A 25,646-nucleotide genomic window follows, 5' to 3' on the forward strand; every position below is an offset into this window, starting at 1 on the left:
ATCTGACGCTATTTTCCGAAGAGTTTCAGGTTTTTTTCGAAATAACCATACATTTGTTTTCGCAATAAACTTTTAATTTTAAGACCAACCGAAATAAGTTACCATTCCTGAGTCAGTGTCAGATGGCAATTTTTTCACTAGGCAGTTTTTGTCGAAACACGTTTTCTAACTTTTAGTTACTATGGGCTTTGGTTCGCTCTTTACTAGGTTACAGCTACTGCTGCAACGATGATGAATTTTGTGGTCATTTCAACCTGAACACTCCTTTTTCAGGCTTAGTGATGTCTTGCACTTACGTTTTTAACGGATTAAACAGATAATACTCCTCTCTAGAGTTCAAAGGTGACCTTGTTATTTTCTTCTTGGAGACCGACCCACGTGGCAAATCATCGCCGGTAGAAGAGAAAAACTAAGCTTCTTGAGAACCAGAACATTGGAAAATGAATTAGGCCAACTGATCCGGGAATGTTAGTTCAGGGTAGTTAATTGGTAACATACGAGAACGTATCTAGATTTTTTGTTCGGGAGTGGGGGAGGGGGTAAAAACTTTAAAGCACATCAGCAAATTATATTACATTTTTACGAGTCGGAAAAATGCCGTGAGGGGGGGCTCAAACTACGTAGCCCCTTAAATACGGTATTGGTGACATAACACCTTTTGAACCGCTGAAGAAATTATTATTATTAGAGCATTCTAAAATTAGCAAAAAAACAAGAAATCTCGAATTTTAAAATTCACAACAAAAAAAAGCAACTAAACATTTTTCGGGGGGGTGTAGCACTAAATTATTTTGTAAATTGACATTCTAGACGTCCCTCGCCCATTTAGTAGGTTTTTCCCTCAACAAAATTTCTTAAAGTGATTTTTAAGTGAGTTCACTTGCGCAAATAAAAAAAAGCCATTAAAAAATAGTAAGAAAAGCTACGCACCAGATTGGCGACTTGGCGACGAGAGTCGCCAAGAGCCACTTGGCGACTTGGCTTAATAATAACCGAAACTCTAAAAAAACGGAATTTTGATATCAATAGTTACCTAAAAAAATCGCATTTTAATGCTAATTTTGAATATATAAATTTCATCAAGTTTAATCTTACCCATCAAAAGTTACGAGCCTCAGAAAATTTGCCTAATTTTAGAAAATAGAGGGAAACACTTCTTAAAAGTCATAGAAATCCTAACAAAAATCATACCCTCAAATTCAGCGTACCATTTTTTTAAAGAGTAATTAAAAAAATATCAAAAAGTTTCTTTTACTGAAAGTAAGGAGCAGCATTAAAACTTAAAACGAACAGAAATTATTACGCACATGAGGCGTAATAATTATACCTCTAGTATAAAGCAATCTCGTATAAGGGGTTCACCTCTAGTAGTATCTAGTATAAAGGGTTCACTCTTTACCCTAAAGTAATTTTATTAATTTCAACTATTTATTCTATGGCCTTTGTGATTCAGGGGTCATTCTTAAGGAATTGGGACAAAATTTAAGCTTTACTGTAAAGAGCGAGGTATTGACGAGAGGGCGGACCCCCTCATATATGTAATAAAAACATACGGATTTAGAAGTTCGTTACGTAAATTTTTATTAATAGATATTTTGGTAAAATTAAAAGTTCTAGTTGCCTTTTTAAGTAGCCAAAAAATGGGAGGGTAACTAGGCCTACTCCCGCGCTCCTTTTTATCAAAATCGTCCGATCAAAACTATGAGAAAGCCATTTAGCCAAAAAATAAATTAATGTGTAAATTTCGTTTTAATTATTTATGTGCTATCAAAAAATCAAAACATGCATTAATTCAAAAGCGTTCAGAAATTAAATAAAAAAACACTACTTTTTAAACTGAAAGTAAGGAGCGATATTAAAACTTAAAACCAACAGAAATTACTCCGTATATGAAAGGGGCTGTTCCCTCCTCAACGCCTCGCTCTTTACGCTAAAATGTTTTACTGTTGTAGAAAGTAGAGTTGAGAGAAAGAGTCAAACTTTAGCGCAAAGAGCGGGGCGTTGAGGAGGGAACAGCCCATTTCATATACGGAGTAATTTCTGTTTGTTTTAAGTTTTAATGTCGCTCCTTACTTTCAATTAAAAAAAAAATTATTTAATGAATAACAGAAATGATGGGTTATAATATCATTAAAAAAAAAGAAAAAAAAGAAAAAAAAACGTTTAAAAGCTTTTGCTACAATTCAGCTGCAGAAACAAATAGGGTCGTACGCAGGAGGAGGGGTCTTTAATCTCCTAAATTTTATTAAATTTCTGAGCACTTCTCGCTCCAATCGTTAACTATTTTTTTGTTACTATCCCCCACGGAGAAAAGAGGGTTAGGATTGGCGTTACAAAGCTATTTCTTGAATTTTTTTTTTAATTTTATTTGGATCTATTTCGTGTTATATTTTAATTTTATTTATATGTAGAATTTTAAAAAAAGAAAAAGTAATAATCTTATTACTAAACACTGAAAAAATTACTGGTAATACTGGAGCCTAAATATTGGAAAACAAACTGGGTCAATTGATCCAGCTATGTTGCCAGTTTAGGGTAACAAGACATAAATTTTGGCTTCACAAAATTGTGATCTTTTGGATTAGATAATAACTCATACAATAAGAAGGAATATAATTATAATTCATTACTTCCTTGAGCAAAAAGAAAGCCATTAAAAAAGTAGGAACAATTCAGTTAAATTGAATCGAAAAAAGACCATCCGTGGATTAAAGAAACAATGGGTAGAAATATTTTTTTTTTTTGAAAATACACAGTAAAGAAAGAAACAAAAAAAAACAAAAAAAAAAAAAAACTCCATCCCGGAAGACATGCATACGAAATATAAGAAGATAATGAGGAATTTCTGAAGCAATTGAGTAAGACGTGATATACTACCTAAGCGACTTAGTATGCTACATGACTAATACCTGTTTTCTATGAAATAGAATGTACACAAAGAAGAGAAAATAACGCACTAAAAAATCATCGATAAAATATTGATCAAACTACAAAGACGAAAAAAAAAATTGATAGTCTTATTTTTACGGACACGAGATCAATTGTAAAATAGAAAATTGGCGTTACCGATCGTTTCCTGAAAAAAAAAATTCTAAATTTTTATATAGCCTAAAGTTTATTTTGACATAAAAGTACCAACAACATAAAAAATTGCCCCCTGGACCCACCTTGGGTCTGTTCATACCTGAAAAACGCAATTTCTTAAGATTTTTCTTTAAGTTGTTTCAAAGTATGAAGTTTTTAGGGCAGTATTGCTTTTTCGTTAGCATTGCCAGACTGAATAGTAGAATTAAACAAGCTAAACTAATTAGTCAATTGACGACGCTTTTTGACTGTAATAATTCAAATATTAACAATCTGTTGATTCCTAAAACGACTGTACCTTCAAAGGAAACCTACACCATTTAAGCTGTCTATATCCTTGTGTTTTTAGCTCATTTTCTGCCGATTTTCACAGCGTTTTTTCTTGAGCGTTTCTTTTTCTTGAATTTTAGCACCCGTTAATACGACCATTTGCATATGGAGGTCTTTTTCATTAAATTAATCCCTCCTTCGATTTTTACGAATTGCTAAAGAAATATTATGGTTATATAAGTTTTCGCTTAACCAGTTTATTTAATCAGAATTCATTTTCACTGTCCTTGGCAATTTGACGATGTATGTACATATTAGAATCTTCTTACATAAGCTAAAAAAGAAAAAGAAAAAAGAAAGAGGATCATATGACAGCAAAAGACATTCTTGCTCAATAACTTGGCAAAGACTTCGAATACATTTGGCCAAGGAAAACTCTGGACTTCGATCGTGACCTGAGTATAGAAGCTAAATTCTTAGGAAACACCAAGCAATATTTCTGACAAAAAATGAAAGAGCCTTATCTTGCATTATAATGTTCTGTAGCGTCAGCTAAAGCAACATCTAGGCTAATCCCTTTCCGTGACCGTAAAAAAAAGAGAAAAAAAAAGTTATTTTCCAATATTAAGAAAGACAGTTGCCTACATGCCCGATCCTTAGGGATAGGGAGTAAGATTAAATTTGGAAGAATATTTTAGGCTGCCGATTTCAAGTATTTCCAGGTGCTAATCTCAAGGGGCGGGGAATTGGAATACCCTCAATTTGTATACGAAAGACGAATATAAGAGAATGCCACCTTATAGATGAAAACAGCTAAATTTCAGCGAAGACAGAGGTGGGAGGGTAGATTCTAAACAAGAGCTAAGAGCTCATATGGCACTTGTGACGAGGTTGGAAGAGCCAAGAACTCATATGGTATGAGCTCTAGCAAAATTCTAAGAATCGATAGATTGCTTTAAAAGGAAAATCAGAGGCTTAATACCGGTCGGGATTTAAAATAAGAGCTCTGAATCACGAGTTCCTTCTAAATATCAAAATTCATTAAGATCCGATCACCCACTCGTAAGATACCTCGATTTTCACGTTTTCGATTTCTCGAAGAATTTCGGTTTCCCCCTCCAACTCCCATCAATGTCACCGGATCTGGTCAGGATTTAAAATGAGAGTTCTAAAGCACAAAATCCTTCTAGATATCAAATTTCATTAAGATCTGATCACCCGTTCGTAAGTTACAAATACCTCCTTTTTTCTAATTTTTCCGAGTTACCCCCCCCCCCCCAATTCCACCAAAGAGAGCAGATCCGGTCCGGTTATGTCAGTCACCTATCTTGGACTTGTGCTTATTGTTTCCACCAAATTTCATCCTGATCTCTCCGCTTTAAGCGTTTTCCAATATTTCTGGCCCCCCTAATGACACCGGATCCGGTCGGGATTTAAAATAAGAGATCTGAGTTTCGAGGTCCCTCTAAATATGACATTTCATTAAGATACGATCACTCTTTCGTAAGTTAAAAATACCTCATTTTTTCTGTTTTTTAGAATTAACCCTCCCCTGAAGCATTGTCTGAAGCATTTCAGCCTGAAGGCATTGCCTCAAAAAGTGCCATTTTTTCTACGAAAAAAAAAACAGTTCAAAATAGGGATGATACCTTTTTATTGACAGTGAATAGATATAAAATCATTTAACTGGATATTTCGAACACATATACAGAGTTTTACTGCTGATGATGAACACTGTATATGTGTTCGAAATATCCAGTTAAATAATTTTATATCTATTCGCTGTCAATAAAAAGGTATCATCCCTATTTTGAACTGTTTTACTTTCGTCATGGAAAGGCAGTGTGGTCTTCGAAGTTATCTGCATTTTTTCTACTGGATGAAAACTCACATCCTTAATTTCTTGGGATAAAGGGAACCCAATGTTCAAGAAACAACTGAAACGAAAATTTGGTTCACCCGAAAGTATGACCCAAAAAAGGACCAACTTTTTTTTCTCATTAAAGGGGCCAGAAAATTGTCAAGAATTTATTCATGGGCTCTGGCAAGGGGGCCATGTCCCCCCAGTAAATTTGAGACTGTAAAGTAATTATAAGGGAATCAAAGCAAAGAGAGCAGAATAGGGAAAAACCATGGAAAAAAATGTGCGTTGTCCCATTGTTGACTGCCTGTCAATAGATTTTGACCCTTAATAAGGAAAAATATATGTTCTAATTTTTGACTGAGTGACCCCTTTCCAGTTTTCCAGAAACATTTTTTCTATATGATTTGAGTCGAGTAACAAAAAAATATATAATCAAATTCTTCATAATAATGAATGGTAAGTAAATGACGATCCTTGTCAATAACGAAAGTAAAAGAGCCTAACTACTGATAACCTTAAATCAAAGAATCAGCATTTTATGGTGATCATAATAATTATTTGCCTATTAGTAATTAGTAGGGGTAATTTCGGTAAAATATACCGTCAACTTTTGCTTGCATTGCAAGAGAACGATATATGAATCAGAAATGTTCCCCTGAACGAAATGCTGGGAATTTCTGTTTTTAGCTCCTCAACAGATACATTTTTTTTGTGTTTTAATTTCATTGTTTTTCGTGGAGTGATTGTATATAATTAGTTGTCACTTTGAAAAGATTAAATTTTTTACAGTTATGAAGCATAAAGGTGTCAAATATACTGTTTTTTGTGTTCAACATGAAATTAAAAATATTGAATTAATTTTTTATTTGATTTTCTTAATTTTAGTTTTAATGTTTTACTTTGAACAAACTACTTTGATAATGTGTTATTTTTGCAAACACTGAGTCTAACGGCATTAAATATTTTGGTATATAATAACCAAGTTAGAAACTGTCGATATCAAGGAGGCACACTCGTGCCTCTATAAAGAGGCGACACACGACAATGTTAAGCGATCTTCGGTTCCAGTGGTCGCAGAGGGATGGGGAGGGATGCATTTCGTAGACCGAGCTCCAACTAAGAAACCTGCAAAATTTCATCCCCCTCCAACTTTTCCTTCATGGGGAAAATCTGGCCGAAAGTTTCGACCCGTCAACCCCGGCCCTCCTTTAACGTTATCCGATCGGGCTGAAATTCACAAGTTAAGGTCCCCTAGGGCCCAGGAGCTTATCCGCGAAATTTCAGCTTGATCGGATAACTCCTTCCCTGTTTTCCAGAAACCGCGCATAGCCACTTAAAATTCATTTACTTTTTTTTTCTAGACGCCTACAGGTCACATCCGACATCGGATCTGGGTGTACGAAGACTCATTCGATGCGGAATTCTCCGAGTAATTTTCCTGGAAAGTTTCGTAGGAAAATCTTAACCCCTCGAAAGTTTCGACCCTCCACCCCCCCCTCTTTTAACGTTGTCCGATCGGGCTGAAATTCACAAGTTAAGGTCCCCTACGGCCCAGGAGCTTATCCGCGAAATTTCAGCTCGATCCGATAACTCCTTCCCTGTTTTCCAGAAACCACTCATTAGCTATTTAATTAACGGATTTCTCTCCATAAGAGCCCATGTTAATTTGAAATTTTTAAAAGTTATTGAGAAGTTATATTTACACACATGCAAGTTATTAGCTCAGTTGGTAGAGCGTGAGACTTTTAATCCTCGGGTCAAGGGTTCAAGTCCCTTACGGGCGGTTTTTTTTCACAACATCAAAAAAATTTTGATAACACCTGGACAGCTTATCATTTGAGAGATAACAGAATATTAGCTTCTTATGAGCAAAAGAAACATTTCGGTCATTCTATCTATTTTTTTTCTATTTTATACAATGATTTAAAAGCGGGGGGGGGGGCAGCCACCCAAGTTCCTCTCCTAATTCCTGTACGAGGAGTACAGGAATTATTAAACTACATCCACCATGGATTGTAGAAAAACGTACAGAAATAATATGAAAAAAACTTCGTTTTCTTAAAGAGTTAAAGAGGCTGCGTCCCAAAGTCGAACCTTAAAACGTACAGGAATTAGAAGAGGCAGTTGGGGGGCTGCCGCCCCCCAAACCCCCAGCTTTTAAAGACTCTTTTGTACAGGTTTTTTGTTTTTTTGCTAACCCCCCGCTCTTGGCTTCGGAAAGGCCCTCTTTTAATTAACAAAAAATTGAAATGAATGAATAATGGAATAACTTCGAAAAATGTTAAACACAAGAGGACAGGAGAACCATTGCGCCGAAACTAGTAATTAGTAACAATGAAGTCCCCCCACAAAAAAAAACCTGTACAAAAGAGTCTTTAAAAGCTGGGGGTTTGGGGGGCGGCAGCCCCCCAACTGCCTCTTCTAATTCCTGTACGTTTTAAGGTTCGACTTTGGGACGCAGCCTCTTTAACTCTTTAAGAAAACGAAGTTTTTTTCATATTATTGTTAAAAAGATCCGTACAACGCTTCAGCATTGCTCAACAGAACTGAATGCTGGGAATTTATATCTTAGTTTTTTTGTAATTACTTAACATCTCCACGCGTAAAATTTTGGTTACTTAAATAGGGCACTAGAACTTTTCATTGTGTGCGAGAGCAACACTTTGGTGTTGTCCCGGGTTTTTTTCCTATGCCGTCGATCTCGGCTTATTCTTGGAAACTGGTGAGGGTCTAACCTGTGCAGTTTCTACGGAAAGTGTGGACCTCAGGCCGGATTGATGACTATGGCATTACATTTTGGAAAGCTCCGCAAAACTCTTGCCTGGGGCCAAAAAGGATGGTTTTTGCTTATCCACGAGCCAGAGACTATGGTGTGCGAAGTGAAGTGGAGTTATATAGCCTATGTCAGAGAGGAGTATCTGAAGTTGTGCAGCCAAGCTTTCGTTTCATCAAACCTTGTTTTTGCTTTCCAGTGGAAAGCTCCGTTCTAGCAGGCAAGCAGGCAGGCGCCACTTTCAAGTTGAAGATGGACTAAAATCTATAAGTATTAAATATATGGGGCAGTTACCCAGCCCCATAGCCAATTTATCTTCTTTGAGTGATAAATAGAAAAATTGACAGAAGCAAAAAAGCGGCATTTTCCCACGGGTCCGAAAGTGCTGCCATCTATTGCTTCTACCCATTTCTGTTTGTGATTTTGGCTGGGTTTATCATTTTTTTTCGGACTTGGGATCGAGGTAGAGAAATATTATCACATGTACCTCTTAAAATTTAAAAGTTCTGTCATTACTAAAGAAATTGGAGCTTATCCTTTGCTCCTTTCTAAGTGGTGATGTTAGAAAGTTGGCCTACGGCAAAAAAAAAATCAACTTTTGAACTAAGGTAGACAGAATTTTTTTTTTCGACGACAATCGATAGCTCTTGATGAGCTGATCAAAGCATATGTCATTCATTTTTAGGTACTAAAATTCCTTCATGAGATATAATAGTTTGAAAGTTTCAAGGGGTTGACAACTTCAGTTGTAGGGTAAACACTGAAACCAAAAATAGGACGATACCAATTGTGAGACAAGTACAGGACTTGTAAGCAACAGTCGGCTGTTAGACCATAATTATCTTCGGCAATAAGGGGTTTGCAACTTTGGCTAGTTGATGTACCTATCATTTGTTTCCGGCGTATTTGATGGTAAAACCAATTTGGTTCCAGTGGTAAGACATACAGGGTACTTGTAAGTAATAATTGTCTGTTAGGGTACAATCATTTTCAGTGAAGAGGGGTGTGTAACTTTTGTTAGTTGGTGTAGCCTACCCATACTCATTGTAACCTAGAATTAAGTGTAACTTTTGCTAGTTGGTGAACCCATACTCACTGTAACCTAGAATTAAGTGTAACTTTTGCTAGTTGGTGAACCCATACTCACTGTAACCTAGAATTAAGTGTAACTTTTGCTAGTTGGTGAACCCATACTCACTGTAACCTAGAATTAAGGGTAACTTTTGCTAGTTGGTGAACCCATACTCACTGTAACCTAGAATTAAGTGTAACTTTTGCTAGTTGGTGAACCCATACTCACTGTAACATAGAATTAAGTGTTTACGCAACGGGTACAAACGATAACGTGAAACAATGAGTCAGTTTCGTAATAATTAATAGAGTTTCATCTATAGTATTATGATCCTGAAAAGTTACGGATAGCTCTAGAATACCAACTAGATTATATAAGATATTGTTCCAAGTCTTGATCTGTCATGATGTCTACGATTGAAAAGGATAAAGTTCAACTGGCTGCAAAGTCAATTTAGTCCCTTCTTTTGGTATTATAGCTCGTGATGAGCTGACCAAAGTATATGTCTTCCGTTTTTTAGTACAAATATTCCTTCATGAGATATACCAGTTTGAGAATTTCAAGGGGTTGACAACTTCAGTAGTAAGGTACACACTGAAACCAAAGATAGACCAATACCAATTGTGAGACATGTAGGGGACTTGCAAGGAAAGGTCGACTGTTAGCTCATAATCATCTTCAGCAATGAGAGGTTTGTAAATTTTCTATTTGGTGTACCTATTATTTGTATCCGGTGTATTTGATAGTAAGACCGAGTTGGTTCCAGTGGTAAAACATGTAGGGGATTTGTAAGTAATAATTGTCTGTTAGGCTACAATCATCTTCAGTGAAGAGGGGTTTGTAACTTTTGCTAGTTGGTGTAGCCTACCCATACTCACTGTGACCTAGAATTAAGTGTTTACGCAACGGGTACAAACGATAACGTAAAACAACGAGGCAGTTTCGTAATAATTAATAGTGTCATCTATGGTATTTTGATCCTGAAAAGTTACGGATGGCTTTATAATACCAACTAGATCATATAAGATACTGTTTCAACTGTCACGATGTCTACGATTGATAAGGATAACGTTCAACTGGCTACAGAGTCAATTCCAGTCCCTTCTTTCAGTATAAAAAAAAACAAGTTTTTTTAAATGAAGCAAGGAGCAACATTAAAACTTAAAACGAACAGAAATTACTCCGTATATTAAAGGGGCTTTTCCTCCTCAATGCCTCACTCTTTACACTAATGTTTGACTCTTTCTCTTAACTCTACTTTTTAAAACAGTAAGAAAGTTTAACATAAAGAGCGGGGCATTGAGGAGGAAGATAGCCTAGTTGCCCTCCAATTTTTGATTACTTAAAAAGGCAAACTAAAACTTTTAATTTTTTACGAGCGTTTTCATTAGTAAGAAATATACGTAAGTTACGAATTAACTTACATAACGTACTTCTATGTTCGTATGTTTTTATTCCGAATATGAGGCGGTTCACCCCTCGTGGATACTTTGCTCTTTGCACTAAAGCTTAAATTTTGTTCCAATTCCTTAAGAATGACCTCTGAATCACAAAGGCCATAGAATAAATAGTTGAAATTACTAAAAATACTTTAGCGTAAAGAGTGAGGTATTACGAGGAGGTAAACCCCTCATATACGTAATAATTTTTGTTCGTTTTAAGTTTTAATGCTGCTCCTCACTTTCAGTAGAAAAAACTTTTCATATTTATTTTTTCATTGTTTTTTCAAATAATGCTAGAAAATCCTGTGCCCCCTTCATTGAAATTCTCTTCCCCCGTGAGAAGTTACTCCATGGAAATATACTCCCACGTAACCCCCCTCCCCCCGCTCAACTCTACCCCATAAACTAAAAAAATCCCCCTGAAAACGTCTGTACATTTCCCAGTAACTAATAATTATTGATTAAATATATTGATCCCTAGGAATCCTTGTTGGTCAAAATTTATTGTATTTTGTTTCATTTAGCAAGCAAATTAATTGCTCCTTTTATTTGAGAGCTTTTTCAAAAAAGTACTTAAAAATAATCTTATTCCTGCGAAAAAATATCTTGAAATGCATTCCCTATCACTAGACTGCCACTGCTACTTTGGCGTCTGACCCCACCCCTCTCCTGGAAAATTTTCTGCCGGTACCCTTGGATTTATTCCTGATTGGTTTGAAACTACTAAAATCATCACATTGGTTAAGGGGACGAACTTTTTTTGGGAGAGAAAAGGGTGTTGACGGCACTTAAATGATTTCAAAACTTTTTGTTTACAACAAGTATGAAACTTGCAGCTGCAATTCACTCGGTCAAAGGGAAACCTAATAGAACAAAATTAACTTTGCAGACACAGTCCCCCAACAGGGCGTTAAAAAGGGCCAAAAACTCATTTTCTTAAGACCCTGGTCAAGAGACCCCAAAGCACAAGGAAGTATTCGTTCACTGAAAAAAAAGGGCAAAAAAAATACTTTTTTCCAAAAACTTTGAAACTCACACCTAGAAGTTTATTGACCAAGGTGAGTCTCATTCACTAGATAATTTAGCTGGGGCAAGTGTGCCAAAAAACTGAGACCAGAAGTTTTTTTTTTAATGTCTTGGCTAAAGACCTTGAGGGGAGAAAACCCAGGAGCCCCCCCCCAAAAAAAGAAAAATTGGTCGCCAGAAAATGGGTCCGTAAAATGGCCAATAAACTATTTTCCTGAACGACCTAAAACCCTGATTCCCAAGCAAAATGAAGCCTGGTGTCCAAGAAAAATTTGAGTTTGGAGGCAAGGTTTCTCACAAAATTACTTTTTTTTCAATTGGCTTGAAACTTGCCATCTTTGAAATCACGGATAAGGAGACGTTCAAATAAGTTCTCTACCGATATTCCAGAACACTAGGCTGATACAATTACCCTGGGAAAAAAAAAGCAAAAAACATGCATTTGTGATCATTCTTCTGGCAAAAAAATACAGAACTCAATATTTTTGCAGATAGGACCTTGAAACCTCTACAGTAAGGTTCTCTGATATGCGGAATCTGATGGTGTGATTTGCATTAAGATTCTATTACTTTAAGAGGGTGTTTACCTTTTTTGTGTGAAAACCAGGCAAATTCTCCCAGGTTTGTAGCCTTTGATGGATAAGACTAAACTTAACAGAACTGACATATTTGAAATTAGCATAATAAGCTGATTCTTTTAATGTTTATTGGTATCAAAATTCCATTTTTTAGAGTTTTGGTTACTATTCAGCTGCGTCACTCTTTACTTACAGTTTGTTGCCACAAACTGTTTGACTATACTTTGGTCCCAACTGCACCAGAGGCTGCCTGAGTCAATTAAAAATGTTACCTATTTTCATTAGAAAATCTATAGAAAAAAGATTATTCTGGTTACCTTTTAAATGCCCCTGTTTGGTGGCCAGGATTGGAAAGTTTTGGTGGATGATCAGTGAAGGCAGCTGTTCATTATTTCTTCTTTTTTTTCTTTCTCCAAATTCCCAACCACAGAACCTTGCAGGGGAATATTATGATGTATTTGCATTTTAAAGTTCGAATTTTGTTGAATAAACTCCCCTGTTAACGGCCTGTTTAGATCATACCTATCCATACCACAAATGCCATATGGATATAAATTAACTTACGCCATTTCTTTGGCCTTTGCTTCCTCTTCGGAAATGTCTTCTTCTGCTGAATAATCCAGAATTGATTTAACACCAAACATGTAATTCTTGTCAATAACTGGCTTGATTTCTGCTTGATCCTTTCCAGCAACAAATTGACCATAAAAAGTGGCTCTCATTAACTTCTCAAATAGCTTCTTTCCCAAAACTGCTTTGCCCAACTTCATCAGCTAAAATAAAAGAATATAACAGAGGATTAAAAAGTCTATCTTCAAATTAATTCAAATATAATATTTTTTACATGGCTCATTTTTATACAAACCCTAAAAAAATATACTTGCATATTAGAGGATAGTGAGACAACCCCACCCCCCATTTCCCAGAAGGTTGTAAAGACATCACCATTACTGAAAAATTCTAGCAAGCTCAAAGGGAGAATAAGGGGTTTTCAGACCCTCCCCTTTCCCATAAGACATCAAATTTTGAATTATTAAGAAAAATCATGATACTTTTGTAGCAAAATCATCCCTTTCCTACACACAATCTTTACTTCTTTCTCAAAAAAAAAAAAAAATTAAATTAGGCAACAGAGGATTGAGTGGCAATAGAAGAGCCACATATCCACTTTGTAACTCAAATTCCACATATCCATAATAAGATGCCATAAGCCCATTTTTCCTTAAACAAATTTATAGGGGCTTGAACAATGTAATTTACAAGAATCAGGCTGTGCTACCATCATATAGGTGCATGCTGATCCCAACTTTATGGAAAAGTAACAGGCTACTTTTTTTGGATAATTTAACAAAAAAAAAACATTTTGGACAAAAAACACAGGTAGCATTTTTTTTTAGCACAAATCTCAGGAGAAATTCTTCCTCCCACTGTGTCCCTGAAGGTATAGGTATGATCTTAGATGCATAAATATCTGTAAGATAATATGTGTTAAATATGTCAAGTGCAGAATCCAATTACACCTTTATAATGTATCTTCTTTTAAGGGATTTGAAGACAGTTTTTCATCAAAAGGCTTTTAGTGTTGACTGCAGCTTCAGAAACTATGTATGATCACTGACATGGCCAATTAATTGGATTCCGAACTCAATACAGATTTTATACTTATAATTTGATTAACTTAAGCCACCTTTCTATCCAAAATGGATTTTGGATATTCTACCCCAGCCAGTGTTTAATCTAAACTGTCCTTTCAAAATCTTTCTTCATGTCTTCCAAGAACTACCTCCTCTCCCCCCATGCATACCTTTTTTATTTTATCATCTAATTACTGTATCTAGACTGTTTTACATTTTCTAGTTTTCAATCCTCTTGTAAGTTATAGGCTATTTACATTTTCTATTTTCCAATCCTCTTCTAAGCAACAGTAGGCTATTAGGCTATATACAAAACCTTGCTGACTGTCCTGGTTTGCAATTATTTTTGCTCTTATTTTTCACAAACAGTTTAAAAAAAAGTCAATTTATCTTAATTTGAAGAAAAAAAAATAACAAGCAAATCAGGAAACTTTTCCATATAAGGTGGTGCACCAGTAGCTAACCATAAAAAAACATGAAATGCCAAACAAATCAGTCAATTGAAAACCATGTATGTCAAATAAATCTGCCAATTTAAAACCTACCAGCCCTGTGCTCTGAAAATTCTTTTCTTCCATATTCATTGGGCAAATAGCTTTTCTTACATTGGCTTTAGTCAAAACTGGCAGATGATTTTTGGTCTGCTTCTAATTAATTGTTTTTACAATTTTCATAGTGGCAATAGCTTTGTTTTTCACAAGCCAGCTGATATTTAAGCTGGACAACATAAATTTGTCTTGTAAAAAAATTTGCAGCAAGTAGGGTACAATAAAAGTACAAAAAATCCAATGAAATTTTTACTGAGTACAGTGGAATTCATAAAATGACCATATTGCTATTGCTCAACATGAAATTTACAATTGAATAATTTTATTCCACAACACAGGCCAGGCATTAGGAAATCCAAAGCTGATTAGCTTATGAACAGTACAAGATATTTATTTTTTATTTTAACTCAATATTGGCAATTAATGATGAAAATACAGTATTTTGAATACCAATTTTGTGACAGGATGGTAATTTTTATGGGATTCATCCAAAATCTTTCTTAAAATTTTTAATTACAGTGGAACATGATTTTCTAGTAGTAAGACTTTCCAGGGCAATTCAAGGAGAGAGGGAGGGGGCAAGCTGTACTTTATCTGGGAGAGCCACTACAGTCAGTATTGCTTAAAGGTGACTATGTTTAGTCACTTGCCACTTTAACAAGAGATAAGAGCTCATATGGTACTTGTGACAAGGTTGGAAGAGCCAAGAGCTCATATGGTATGAGCTCTAGCAAAGTTCTAAGAATCAACAGATTGCTTTAAAAGGAGAATCAGAGGCTTAATGCTGGTCAGGATTTAAAATAAAAACTCTGAGTCACAAGGTCCTTCTAAATATCAAAATTCATTAAGATCCAATCACCCACTTGCAAGTTAAAGATACCTTAATTTTTCTAATTTTTCCTCTCCCTTCAGCCTCCCAGATGTTTAAATCAGGAGAAACAACATTATCAAGTCAATTTGTACAGCTCCCTGACACACCTACCAATTTTCATTGTCCTAGCACATCCAGAAGCACCAAACTCACCAAAGCACTGAGCCCCACCATCTAACTCCCCCAAAGAGAGCAGATCCAGTTTGGTTACATCAGTCACATATTTACAACATTTATAAGCATTTTGCAAAATTTCTGGTTTCCCTCTCCAGCTCCCCCCAATGTCAAGAGATCTGATTGGGATTTGAAACAAGAGCTCCTTCTAAATATCAAATTTCATTAAGACTTGGTCACAAATTCTTAAGTTAAAAATACCTCAATTTCTCTAACTTTTCCAAACTAACAACCCCCAGCTCCCCCAAAGAGAACAGATCTGTACCAATTACATCAATCTTGTATCAATAACTTGTGCTTATTCTTCCCATCAAGTTTCATCCCAATATCTCCACTCTAAGCATTTTCCAAGATTTCCAGTTTTCAAGATTTCTGTTTCCCCCATCCAACCCTCTATGTCCTGGATCCATTTCCAATTGAAAATGGAGCATCTGAGACATAAGCTTCTTCTATATATCAAGTTTCATTGAAATTTGATCACCCATTTGTAAGATACCTTGATTTCACATTTTCCAAGAATTCCAGCTTCCCCAGGAACTTGTGTTTATTCTCTCCACCAAGTTTCATCCTGATCTCTCTGCTTTATGCATTTTCCAAGATTTTTGGTCCCCCCCCCCCTAATAACACTGGACCTGGTCAGGATAAAAATAAGAGATCTGAGTTCCAAGATCCTTCTAATTATGAAATTTCATTAAGATATGATCACTCTTTTGCAAGTTAAAAATACCTCATTTTTTCTAATTTATTAGAATTAACCCCCCCCCCCCCAAAAAAAATGAGCAGACCCATTCCAGTTATGTCAATCCTGTATCTAGGACTTGTGCTTATTTTTCCCACCAGGTTTCATCCCAATCCCTCTACTCTATGCATTTTCCAAGAGCTAAGGTTTCATCCCCCTCCAATATCCCCTTCACAAGATAAGGTTGAAATTTAATATAAGAGCTCTGAGATATGATATCCTTCCAAACTTCAAATTTCATTAAGATTTGATTATTAATTTGTAAGTTAAAAATACCTCATTTTTTCTAATTTTTCAGAATTACCCCCCCCCCCCAACTCCACCAAACAGAGCAGATCTTTTCTGGTTATGTCAATAACATGTCTAGAACTTCTACTTATTTTTCCCACTAAGTTTCATCCCAATCCCTCTGCTCTAAGCATTTTCAAAGATTTTAGGTCCCCCTCCAACTCCCCCTAATGTCACCAGATCTGGTTAGGATTTAAACTAAGAGCTCTGAGACATGATATTGTTCCAAACATCAAATTTCATTAAAATCCCATCACCCATTCATAAGTTAAAAATACTTCATTTTATCTTTTTTTTCTAAATTGACTGGCCCCCCACTCCCCCCAGATGGTCAAATTAGGAAAACGACTATTTCTAATTTAATCTGGTCTGGTCCCTGATACACACACCAAGTTTCATTGTCCTAGCTTGCCTGGAAGTGCCTGAAGTAGCAAAACCCAGACAGACTGACAGAATTAGCAATCGTTATATGTCACTTGGTTAATACCAAATGCCATAAAGAACTAACTTTAAAGAGGAGGATGGAGTATTAAGATTACTTGTGCTGGGTAACACTGATGAGCAGAATGGTCCTGAAAATTTGCATATTAAATTCAACTGAAAAGAAATATAAAGAAATCATATGCACAAATTTACAGAACATAATTCTAGAGGAAGAAGGAGTGGAGGTAGTTGCTTCAAAATACCTTCCCTGGACACACTTTAGTCTGTAGATTCATCCCTGATAGTTTCATTTTCCTAACATAAACTCTTTCTGAGATAGCAAGAAGTCAATTAACTAGAATTTTACCATAATTATATTAGTTAGTACTTTACCAACTACCCTAGAGTTACAGCCAGGCAGTAAGGAAGGGGGGAGGATATATAATGTCCCTTACCAGGATCGCCTAGGATCTTTGAGACTTCCAACCCTCACCTATCGAAGATATAGAGGAGATGTGATCATGGCACGCAAAATTTTCAAATCCGGTCACCTGAACCAGATCTTCACCCCCTCTTTGGCTAACAATTCAAGAGGTCACAGTCTTAAGCTTCACCTGCCTGGATGTCGGAGAAGGGAACGACGTGGTTTCTTTTCCATTCGGGTGGTCCCCCTCTGGAATAGCCTATCCGAGTCTACCATCCAAGCTGAGACACCCCACTCCTTCAAGGCTGGAGTCGACAGGGACTGGGAGAGGGCCGAGTGGAGGCTGGACTGGGAAGCTAAGCCAACATAATTACATCACTCACCACCAGCGAGAACTACAGGAGGATCTACCACCTTATCTCGCTGGCAAATGCGATTTAAGGTAATTTTAAGGTAATATAATTTGTAATAATATCACTTAGTAGCCTATATTTGAGAAGCATTGAAAGGGGTACAGAATTGTATTTTTATCTTTCATGTAAGATTTTAATATAGAAACTAAAATTTTGTGTCCTAGAAGAATAAAATTCATACATTTAAATGAGTTTATATTTTAGCTGATTTCTAGAAATTTTCTTGATAGTAAATATATATTACAGAGCAGGAATCATATCAATTTTGCATAGACTTAAGATTTAACTGATTCAGAGCCATTGCACAGTCATGATACATGATCCTATGTGCCTGAAAGATAAAAATACCATTCAGTTTACAATATATAATTTGAGCTATTTATTTGCATATGGGGGGGGGGGATTGCCTTAGATTGCTATTGCTGGTGATAAGTTTGAATGGTTACAGTGGAAACAATTCAAAATGTACTGGGCTACCAACAATTTTCTGTATAGTCCCATTAAGAAGTAAGTTCTTTGAAAACACCAGAATTTTGCCAAGAAAGAAATTGTCTTTCCTTTTCTTGCCTATAGCCTAGGCCTACTAGCATATTATCTAAATTTAAATAACAGAAAATATACAAACTTTCATGTTGTTTTCCACAAGTGTACTTGAAGAACATAGTGAAAAGACGAGATATGAGCGCAAAAGTTCACTAAAGCTCTTGCTCTTGTATGCCGCAACAGTGTCAGTAAAAGATGTGTCAAGTTGACTGTATGATTTCTTTGACTCAGGCTCATCAATAACATTATGTGTTTCGCAGGCAAAGGAAGCTGCTTGTGAGCTTCTGAAGCGACAAGCACCATTAATAGCTCTAAATTTAAGGGAATTTTTCACTGAGCCTCTCAGCGCCATTGTGCAATTTGAATTATTAGAATTTTGTATCTATAATTTGCAGAGACGACAAAAACGGTTCGTGTGTTGTAATAAAAATAAAAGCCTTAAACTGTTTTAAATTACAAGTGAATCAGTGCGAACCTAGTTTTAAGATCAATTTAGTTTTAGGACCATTTTTAGTAAAAATAATTTGTGTGTTTTTCAGTTATAGTTTTTATTTGTAAAACTTTGGATTTGTTTTGTGCCAGATTAGTTATTACTTTAACAAAATTTGGCGAAACAATTTAAACTAAAAGAACGCAGTTTACGTGCATAAATGAATATTGAGCTTTGCTGAGCAGTTAGCTCAATATATAGATACTAGCTTTAAAAAAAGAAGAGTATTGGTTTTGAAATCTGAATCATGTTTTTAAATTTTGTCTCAGTTCACTCAGAATGAAGGCAGCATTCTCACTTAGAATCATTGCAAGCACTGAAAAATGTCAACTTGCCAGATTTACTGTATCTCAACATTATGTTCAGTTTAATACGTGCTATTTTCCGTTTCCAGTATCTGACAGAATATACCATTTGAAACTGCTAAACTCAGAGAAAACTGTTAAAACTGAACTAGAAGCTAAGCTTTCTTTTTCTAAAAGTGTTTTAAGGTTCCAAGAATTTAATAGCTTAGCTTTCTCAAGGTTTGTGTACCTTTTGTGTGTATCAGGTAAATATCGTGAAGAAACAATTGAAAGTGCAAAATGTTATTTGAGACAATCAAAGCCAGACCTCTCAAATGCAGCAAAAGCAAAAGTTTTAATAACAGGAAGTTCCTATCAGCCATTGGATTTATTATGGTAGGCAATTACCCCAAGTTCTTTTACGTAAGCTTATCCTGAAGGCGGTTGAAAAAGTTTCCAACCTAACAAAAGTGCTGGATATTTTTTCATTAAATATATTTATTTTTCTATTGAACTATCTTTTAAGTCTGTAAACTTCTCCTGTAGTCTGTAAAAGATGTGCTATTTACAGAAAATTAAGATAATATTTGAGTTAAGGGGATTTTTGCTATCTTATAAAGTGGTTGGGTTTTGTGAATAACATTATTAAAAAGGTATCCAGTGTCAAAAACTATAGGAGGTTATTGTCAAGTTACTATGCCTGCTTGTTTCTTCTTTTTTACTCGCATTTACTTACTCACAGTTTCTTCTATTTTATTCACAGTTAGGCCTACTTACATATGCAAGGATTTTTAGTAGTTATATTGATTTTAAAAATAGATATAAAATGTTAAGCCAAAAATTGGTTTTAAGATGTTTCTCTGCAAATAAATTAACTTGAAAATTAAAAAAAAAATAGTTTTCATTATGTGAACTTTTAAATAAATACCAGAAGAATTATCTTGAAATACTTAGCAAAATTTTTGGTTGATTGTGGTTTTCTATGTTATTGAGTTTGGTGTGTCCCTAATTTTTGAAAGTGGATTTCTGGTAGATTTTGTATATTTTATTAATAACTTTATATATTTATTTAATTTCATTTTGATTCTTATATTTGATTTTGGGTATTTTATTTAATACTAATAGATTTTATTAAATTATATTTTATTTGTATATTTTTTTTTATTTACCTTAAAATTACCTTAAATCATAGCTTGGAGCAATATAAGGATTATCCATCCTTGTGATGCTCCATGAGAAAAAAAAAGAATTCTTTTGGTGTAGATTGTGGCTGTTAGATTAGACTCTTGTGGAGGACTCTGCAGCTTCCCAATTGTAAAGGAACTCCTGGCAGAGCCATTCCCTATCAAGGTGGGACTTGATCATGTCAATTGAAGTAGCAGAAACTGTTTCTTCAGAGAGCTGGTTCCACATATTGATGATTCTTTGGCTGAAGACGTGGCTTCTATGTCTACTTGTGGAATGTTGCCTAGAGAGCTTCAAAGAATGTCCTCTAGTACCAGAATGCAAGGGCTGTGCAAAGAGACTGGGAAGGATATTTTTAGAGAGGATTTTTTTGGTTAGAATAATGTCACCCCTTTTCCGTTGGTATGTCAGCATTGGCAGCTTCTAACAACGTAGTCTTTCTTTGTATGGAAATTTATTCATGTTGGTAACCATCTTAGTGGCACAATGCTGGACATCCTCAAGCAACTTCCTATCTTTTTTGAAGAAAGGGGCTGCCAATGACATTCCAACCTCCAGGCGTGGACATACAAGCACCTTATATAACTTCATAAGAACTCTAGGGTGTTGGCTGGAGATGGTTCTTTTTATGATACTGAGGGTTTTATTTGCAGAAGATGAAACAGACTTAGCATGGCTGCTAAACTTTAATTGGTGATCTACAATAACCCCAAGATCTCTTTCATTGGAAACAGCAGAAAGGAAGTTGTCTTGAAGGAAATACTTATGATGCTTGTTATTTTGCCAAAATGAATTACATGGCATTTGTCAACATTGAAAGTCAGAAGCCACACGTTAGCCCATCTTTCTAGATTATCAAGATCTGTTTGAATTGATTGCTGGTCAGAGGGAGTAGCCGCTTTTCCAGCTAGTTTTGGTCAGGGTAATAAGATTTGAAAGAAGGGTGGGTAATTTGTTAACATAGAAGTTGAAAAGTGTTGGTCCAAGAATAGTGCCCTGGGGCACACCACTTAATACAGTTGTGGGAGAAGAGAAATGAGGAGTTCTTTGCAAATCAAAAACTCTGACACTCTGTGATCTTTCAGAAAAGAAGCCCATAATCCACTGTACAACACCTTCGTTGACACCTGCAGCCCTCAATTTGATTATGAGGAATTCATGACAAACTTTGTCAAATGCTTTGGACAGATCAAGAAGAATCATGTTGACAGGAAAACCCTCATCAAGCAGTGTAGTCACTAATTCATATGTTTGGATAAGGTTGGTGTCCACAGATCTACCAGATCTGAAACCATGTTGTGATGTGGAAAGGATATTATTGACCTCAAGATGTTCAATTAGAGCTTTATTAACAAATCTCTCAAGCACCTTAACAACTGCAGAGGTGATGCTTATGGGAAGGTAATCTGAATTTTGGGTAAAGGCAGAAGCAAATTGTGCATTTAGAATGTCAGCCTTATCTATTGGAGATGAGTGTAATACACTGTGGTCAACAAGGTCAGGAATAGTATAATGATTTGGGTTTTTAGAAGAGACATTTCTCCTAAAACATTTTGGGTTTAACTTGATCTCAGAAGCCAAATTTTCTTCGTAGGCAGATTTCAGTTTTTTTACAGAATCTGTTACACGATTCCGTACTGCCTTATAAAATGACAGGGTCTCCTGGTTCCTCTTCTTCATATACCGTTTCGAAGTTCTAGATTTCTGGTTAATCAGCTTCTTAACTTTATATTTGTATATTTTTTATACCAAATATGGTAAGCTTTGAAGCTTGTTGCACATATTCTCAGATTTTGTATTCTCAGGTGCTTTTAATTTGCATTCATTTCCTTGAATTTTATTTAGGTTTCATTTGCATTCATAGAGACAATATGATGCAGTATAAAAACTTTTAATAATTATTCAGTATTAATAAAGAATATGGATAGGTATTATCATTTAGATTAACATGAATACACAAGGGCCAAAACCAAGGTAGGATAAGCTAGTTTTAGAGTTATTTGGTTGTTTTTCATTTGTTTTTTCATAGGCATATATTTTGGGCAATGCCTAGCACATAGATACCATAGATGATTTATGGTAGGCATGCCACTTGCATGGGTAGGGAATTTAAAGTGTGAAAACATTATAGGCAAGTGTGTATTCTCCTAATGAGCCCTTATATTGGGTTGTTGCCTTTGAATTATTTGTCTTATTTATCGTTTTTAATATTTGGTATATGATGACTTATACTTATTTACAACATGTGTACCTGTCCATGGATTATTCTTTGCAGTTGATTGTGTATGGGTAGGCTGTATGACCTATGTGATTGGATGGATGAGTAAGGTTAATGGCTAGTACAAGTACTGATCTATTTAAATTACTGAAGTAGGAAAACAGTCTTCCTTTCTCCTTCTGTTTTTCTTCTTATTTTTCTTTTTTTTAATTAACAATTATTTTGTATAGTTTATATTTTTTATATTTGGTTTTATGGTATGAGTTTGTTTCTGTGTTTGTGTTGTTGCACTGGTGTTTTTTTGTTGTTGTTTTTTTCATTGTAGAACTTAAAAGATTGCTTACATGACAGGTCCTGACAACAGAACATTTTTCCTTAGTTTTGAGTTTTCAATCTCCTTTTGATTAGCTTTAAATTTTTAAAATACAATTTCTGTTATTTAAATAGAATTTTAGGTAAATATTGAGCAGTTCACATAAATGACCTATAAATAAAATAAACATACCATTTAATGCCTTTTTTATGTTCTTTCTGAATATTAATTGCTTTTGTTGCAAATTCAATTTTAATCTAACCTTTGTAACCTTAACTAAGCATTAATTTAAAAAACTTTTTCCTAGATACAGCTTACATACCTCTATTAGTATCACTCTTGTTAAAGCCACTTTACCTGTAAATTGAATCTACTAACACTACTAAAAACTCACCACAGCATCAAGCCACCTGAGGCCAACACAGCTATGCATGCTCGTCCTCTATCCAAATCCTCCCTCTGACTAGCCCATATAAACTGAATCAATAGCAACCATATTGAGAATCAATAAATGCCTGGGAAATCTATAATATGGGTTGTATATCATAGGCATTGCAATAGTGCTGCCTAATTAAAGAGCAATGTGGGCATAATGTATTATTTATTACTATTTTTTGTGGGGGGAGGGGGGGTAGACCAGGGCACTTTGCATTGAAGAAGTTGTCATAATAACTTCAAAAAGAGCTCATTTGGCAGGAAATTAAAAGGGCTAGTGCCCTTTTTAATAGTCAAAAGTGATTGAAGAGCAACTATCCCACCTCCCAAATGCATCAAACAAAAATTTTGACATAGCCATATTTTTCAATGTAATTAAAAGGTCCAGCAATTATGTCTTTGAGGATGACACCCCCAAACAACCCTCAGGGGAATTTTTGTAAGTTATACCCTGGGGGCATATAAGGTATATATAGAAAGGGTGACAGTATAAATTTCAGAAGAGGCTCATTATATTGGTAATCAGAAGTTCTAGGGCCCTTTTTAAGATTCAGAGTGATTAGAGGGTAGATCCCCCCAAACCTCATATTTCCCAAAAATGCATCTAATAGAGATTTTGAGATTGTCATTTGTTGTCTTAGAAACTTTGAAAAGAGCTCATTTGATTGGAAACTTAAAGGGCTAGTGGGCTAGTGCCCTTTTTACAGTCAAAAATGACAGGGGGCAACTAACCCCCCTCCCGCACCCACCATTTCCCCAAACACACCCAAACAAAATTTAGAGATATTCATTTTGTTCAACGTAATTGGGAGGTTGGGAAATTATGTCTTTGAGGATGACCCCCTCCCCCTAGTCCTCAGAGCAAGGGTTGTAAGTCACGCCCTGGGGGCATATAAGGTATATATAGAAAGGGTGATCATTTAAACTTCAAAGGGGGCTTGTTTGATGGATAATCAGAAGTTCTAGTGCCGTTTTTAAGATTCAGACTGATTTGAGGGTGAATATCCCCCCTACATTTTATATTTTTGCAAAATGTATCTGATGGAAATGGCCATTTATTAATGTAGAAACTTCAAAATAGCTCATTTGATTGGAAGTCAGAAGTTCTAGTGCCCTTTTTAAAATTCAAAAGTGAATAGAGGGACATCAGCCCCCCCCCCTAATCTGACCATTCCTCAAAACATATGCAATCGAAATTTTAAGAGAAGTATTTTGTTAAGCATTGTTGAAAGGTCTAGTATTGAGGAAGTCAACCTCCCCACAGTCCTCAGAAAAATGGCTTTAAGTTAGGCAATCTGTTCATTGTTTGCACACAGTATATGTTATTGAGAAAGGTATGCATGTTTGAACTTTACTTTCCAAAAGGATGATGGGTATTCAGGTGAGACTTTCAGAGAATGTTGAGGGGAGTGTTGAACTAAATCAAAACACATTATGTGCATACAAATGTCAAAAGGGCACAACACAGGAATAACCAAGTGTATTAATATAAAAAATTCAGGAAATGATAAGGGAGATGATCAAAAAGGCAATATATGCATACTATCAATACTACTACAACTACCACCACTACTACTAAAACACTACTCCATTTACGGTATGAAGAGAAAATTTGAACTAAATCGAAAGATACTGTATGCATGAACATTGTCAAAATAGTGTATCTCAAGAATTGATTTGGTTATTAAGTTGAAGCTTTCAGAGAATACTTAAAGTGGAAGATCATCTCACCAAAAGCAATATGTTCAAACTATTATTCATTTAGAGCTTTAAGTGCAAGTTGTGGGGGATTCTGAACCAGCCAGAAGGCACTATATGTATACTTTTAACACTACAGTTAATGTAACTATTGATGCTAAACATATTAACTTGAATTTTTTAGGGAATGTTTAGGAGTTTCAATTAAAGGAAAAACTGTATGCATGCAGGTTTTCAAAAGGGCATATAAGCAATATCATAGGCAGAACCGCTCAATATCATATACCATAATATCATAGGCATTTTTGGGAAATATAAGGTTTGGGGGGATCCACCCTCTGATCACTCTGAATCTTAAAAAGGGCCCTAGAACTTCTGATTACCAATCTAATGAGCCTCTTCTGGAATTTATACTGTCGCCTTTTCTACATATACCTTATATGCCCCAGGGTATAACTTACAAAAATTGCCCTGTGGGTTGTTGAGGGGTGTCATCCTCAAAGACATAATTGCTGGACTTTTTACTTATATTGAAAAATATGGCTATCTCAAAATTTCTATTTGATGTGTTTGGGAGGTGGGTTAGTTGCTCTCCAATCACTTTTTACTATTAGAAAGGGCACTAGCCCTTTTAACTTCCTGCCGAGCAAGCTCTTTTTGAAGTTATTGTGACAACTTCTTCAAAGTGCCCTGGTCTACCCCCCCTCCCCCCACAAAAAATAGTAATAAATAATACATTATGCCCACATTGCTCTTTATTTAGGCAGCATTATTGCAATGCCTATGATATACAACCCATATTATAGATTTCCCAGGCATTGGGAGAGAGGATTTGGATAGATCAGGATAGAAGGCGA

General features: G+C 35.5%; 1 protein-coding gene across 1 annotated transcript in view; it reads right to left on the reverse strand.

Annotated features, from left to right (window-relative positions):
• LOC136025621 (proline dehydrogenase 1, mitochondrial-like) overlaps positions 1–18,568 on the reverse strand; it is a gene marked incomplete in the record, with an annotated part of 51,569 nt that extends 33,001 nt beyond the window's left edge. The window contains 2 exon segments of the mRNA XM_065701614.1: positions 12,674–12,882; positions 18,249–18,568. Of these exon segments, the coding sequence (XP_065557686.1) occupies positions 12,674–12,882; positions 18,249–18,518 (479 nt within the window).
• Positions 18,569–25,646: the final 7,078 nt, after the last annotated feature.

The sequence above is a fragment of the Artemia franciscana genome, chromosome 4 (genome assembly GCF_032884065.1).
Source record: "Artemia franciscana chromosome 4, ASM3288406v1, whole genome shotgun sequence".
In the NCBI taxonomy this organism is placed as follows: Eukaryota; Metazoa; Arthropoda; class Branchiopoda; order Anostraca; family Artemiidae; genus Artemia; species Artemia franciscana.